This window comes from Sinocyclocheilus anshuiensis, unplaced genomic scaffold, assembly GCF_001515605.1.
Source record: "Sinocyclocheilus anshuiensis isolate Anshui unplaced genomic scaffold, SAMN03320099.WGS_v1.1 scaffold532, whole genome shotgun sequence".
Lineage (NCBI taxonomy): Eukaryota > Metazoa > Chordata > Actinopteri > Cypriniformes > Cyprinidae > Sinocyclocheilus > Sinocyclocheilus anshuiensis.
This window is the reverse complement of record NW_015555819.1, coordinates 736,683-740,465: the sequence shown is the minus strand read 5'-3', so window position 1 is coordinate 740,465 and position 3,783 is coordinate 736,683. Positions and strand designations below refer to the sequence as shown.

Genomic DNA, 3,783 nt, shown 5'->3' with positions numbered 1-3,783 from the left:
ATCCGTCCGTCCATTATCTATCTATCTATCTATCTATCTATCTATCTATCTATCTATCTATCTATCTATCCGTCCACTATCTATCTATCCATCCGTCCACTATCTATCTATCCGTCCACTATCTGTCCGTCCATTATCTATCTATCTATCTATCCGTCCACTATCTATCTATCTGCCTATCTATCTATCTATCTATCTATCTATCTATCTATCTATCTATCTATCCACGATAGATTGTACCTCCAGGATTGTTTGTTCAGCATTCTCCAGTTTCCAGTCAGTTTCTTTCAGGTGCCAGGAAGGTGCCACTGTTACCTATTGTATTTAATCATAATAAAATATGTTATCCGCTTTTATTAAGTCATAAACCAAATGAATAATACAACTGACAATAAATACTTACTTGTTCCACAGATCGGTGAGGAAATATTGTTAAATAAAAAGCTGGTTACAAAGTGGTTTATGTGGTAAAATGAACACAAGACTTCATTCTTGCTTAACCAATTTAATGATAGTGTAAGACTTTGAGACATGGGTTGTGAATACACATTTCAATACCAGTGTTGAACAGAAAACTAAGTGATCATTATTACTTTTGATAGCCTTGTCATTATCAAATGTAAATGAGTGTGTTTTAAGTACATAAAGAGTTCATCACATAATTTTAGGCCAATTCTAATTCAGCAGCATACTGAACTTCAAAAAACTAAAAATTTAAGCCTCGGCTTCAAACATCTTCTTCCTGCCATCCATGCCAGCCTTGTCTTCAACATTCTTACGCCAGTCCCCAACATCACGCAGTTCCTTATCCTTTGAAGAGTACATGAAAGACATTTGGTCAGTTAGCCAAAAGATTAAAAGCATCTTTCAGAATTTTGAAGGTCCTTTTGGACAAAGAAATACAGGAACCACAAAGGAACCTCATGAGACCAATGCAGTTTATCGCTCACCTCCTCTTTGACCTCCTTCTTGACTTGTTTGAGGTTGGCTCTCAGATCCAGAGACACCTTGTGTTTGGAGCCCAGCAGAGCTTGAAGCATAGCGTCAGCAGACATGCGCACCTTCCTCAGGGTTGGCTTCTTGAACTTGCCCTTCAGGTCAATAACTTTGATATTCAGGTCCTCGATCTAGCGTCAGTGAATGAGGGCCATCAGTATAGAAACTACAAGACAAAACAAAAACTGTACTGGATTAAAATATAGATTACATCTTACCTCCTTTGCACTCTTGTTGACTTTCATTTCCAGGTCGTATCTCTCCTCATCAATGACATCAACTTTGTGGTGAAACTCCCTGCAGAGTTCCTATAAACAATATATTTATTTTATTTTAGTTATCCATTTACGATGTTTTCTTTTTTTAGAAGGTGAATTTATTGTCCTTTACCTGTAATGCCTGTATGCCTGAAGGTAGAGACAGAGGCTGGCAGGTCTCTGCCATGTATCTCTGCCTCTCCACCTCTCTGTCCTTTGCTTCCTGTTCCAGTATACCTTTAGCGATGGAAAGCATCAAGCTCTGCAACACAGTGAGGCTGGGTGTCATTGTTACTCATTAATGAATATTGAAAAAGTAGAATTCATTTTGAATCATATAGTACCTTCAGATGATGCTTGCGACTCGACGACATCTTTTTCCTGAGGTGTTTTGGAATCATTCAAATAAATTGTGTTAAAATCACCACAAGACACTGCACTTTTTATTTCAATTTTTTATGTCCAGTACACACAAATATAAAAATAAACAATTTCTGATATTTGAGGAAGATGACGATAATCTATAAAGGAGAAATCCAAATATTTACTTACTCTGACATCTTGGCTGAATTTTGTTTTTGCCCCTGTGAAATAAAATACCCAGTTTACAATTAACACAAAGCACTGGCAATATAACAGTATTCAATATCTAGTAATTAATAATACATGTTTTTAATTAAATTAAATTAAACGACGTTCTAAAATATATTCATAAATTAATAAATATATATTATTAAAGTGAATTCATGAGTGTGTGTGTGTATGTATGTATGTATATATATATATATATATATATATATATATGTATGCAACACTACTGTGACGTGAAACCAAACCATTCATTCAAGCATGTATTTTGTGCATTAATGTTTTAACAACATGGAAGTTATCTGCAAAATGACAACTAACCAATCTAACCACCAATCATCACTAGGTCAAATAAGGCCATAAGTCTTCTGGTCTAAAGTGAATCATATGCTATTTTTGAGCAGAAAATCTCAAGAGACGCACTGTGCTAAGCCTGTTTCTGGGTGATAATCAAAATCATGACCCCACCTCTATTCCTTCCCTCCCAATCATCTGAAACTGATCTAAAATAATCAGATCATGACATCAACTTTTTTAATGCAAACCCCTTTCTTGTGGGTTTGATTTTTTTATTTTTATTTTTTTAAGTCTGAGCTTAACTTGACTGTATAACCAAATTATCAAAATTATCTGTAAGATTCACCCAATGAAAAATTCTGTAATTTACTAATTTACTCCCATATTATATTATATTATATTCAATATAAGTGATACGATTAAAATAATATTGAATATAATAATTAAATATTTTAAATTAATTTTAATTAAATTGTACAACATGAATTTTCCTACTGGGATCAAAACAGTAAGTTAAAATAGCTAAAAACTAAACAATGATCAACTCTCTAATCTACTTTGTATCTCAGTATTACTTTCAGAATGCAAATTGCAATGCCAGGTCTAAGGTTTGACAATGAGTATCATTGTGATAATGTGAGTAAATATGTAGTAAAGGCATTTACATTTGAACTATGCCAACACCACCGATTTAAGCCATAGCATCATTGTCTAAGAGATCCCTGTGCGTCATTTTAGACCCGTCAGCTGAAGCCTAATATTTATTTAAAGATTAAATCTTGACAGCAAGATAAACACTGGCATATCACCTTCCGATCCTAAAAGCCGAATCGGATAGCGTTTTCAAAACTCAAATCAACACATTACATTTTAGGTGTGCATCTAAAAATAGCAAAGTGATTTTTTAATATATGTTTTCTGTGTTCCCAGTAAGGATGCAGAATTAATGTCTTATGACAAATAAAATTAAACATGATAATTGATTTCCCAACATATCAATGTAAGTCTGAACAAACAATCTGCAAAAGCTTTCAACATTTCTGTCACACAAACCAACTTGCCTCAAATTATGCTTACAAAGAAAAAAATTGGGGGGGAAAATCCAGTTAAAATCTGAAATTCCACACAGAACAATTGTCTGTCAACACCACCAGTTTTTTTCAAACTGTAGTGCAGCTGGCTAAGATGCATCTAGCAATTCCAACGGAATAAAGACATGAAAGGATAAGCAAAGGAAATACAGAGAAAACTGCATCTTACCTATGAGCTGAGGCAGACACAGCCTGAAGAATAGAGGAAGAATATGGTCTCTGTGGGAAGCGGGCATCATAAGTATATATTGTATTCCCCTATGACCAAGGAAATCCCATCTCTCTGTTTATGGTAGTAGATGCATTCAGAGAACCAATAGGCTCTCAAACACCTGAAACACAATATCAAATCCCTCATCTCCCCCTGCATATAAATAACCCCTCTTTAGATTGTGTATATTTTTAATCAAAGTGAAGCCCACACATGACGCAGAGATAATGAATATCAAGACACCAGCAAGAGCACTGCATTACTGTGCTAAGCTAATAAACAAAAGGCATTTCTTGAGCTTCACATATACAGTAAAAATCGTATTTAACCTTCACTTTGAAAG

The 3,783-nt window shown here is 34.5% G+C and overlaps 1 protein-coding gene across 1 annotated transcript; it reads right to left on the bottom strand.

The window, feature by feature from the left end:
• Positions 1–495: 495 nt before the first annotated feature.
• On the bottom strand, positions 496–3,463 carry tnni2a.1 (troponin I type 2a (skeletal, fast), tandem duplicate 1). The gene is made up of 7 exons (XM_016469536.1): positions 3,399–3,463; positions 1,806–1,837; positions 1,598–1,634; positions 1,387–1,515; positions 1,215–1,304; positions 951–1,127; positions 496–810 (listed from the first exon to the last, which is right to left on the bottom strand). The coding sequence occupies exons 2-7, from the start codon at positions 1,811–1,813 to the stop codon at positions 715–717; spliced, it is 537 nt and encodes a 178-aa protein (XP_016325022.1). The 5' UTR covers positions 1,814–1,837; positions 3,399–3,463; the 3' UTR covers positions 496–714.
• Positions 3,464–3,783: the final 320 nt, after the last annotated feature.

Excerpts from the sequence above, each read along its gene's own strand:
- tnni2a.1 (XM_016469536.1), bottom strand. Across the intron at positions 1,305-1,386 it reads CAGGCATACAGGCATTACAG|GAACTCTGCAGGGAGTTTCA; the intron begins GTAAAGGACAAT and ends TATTGTTTATAG. Across the intron at positions 1,128-1,214 it reads TCAACAAGAGTGCAAAGGAG|ATCGAGGACCTGAATATCAA; the intron begins GTAAGATGTAAT and ends CACTGACGCTAG.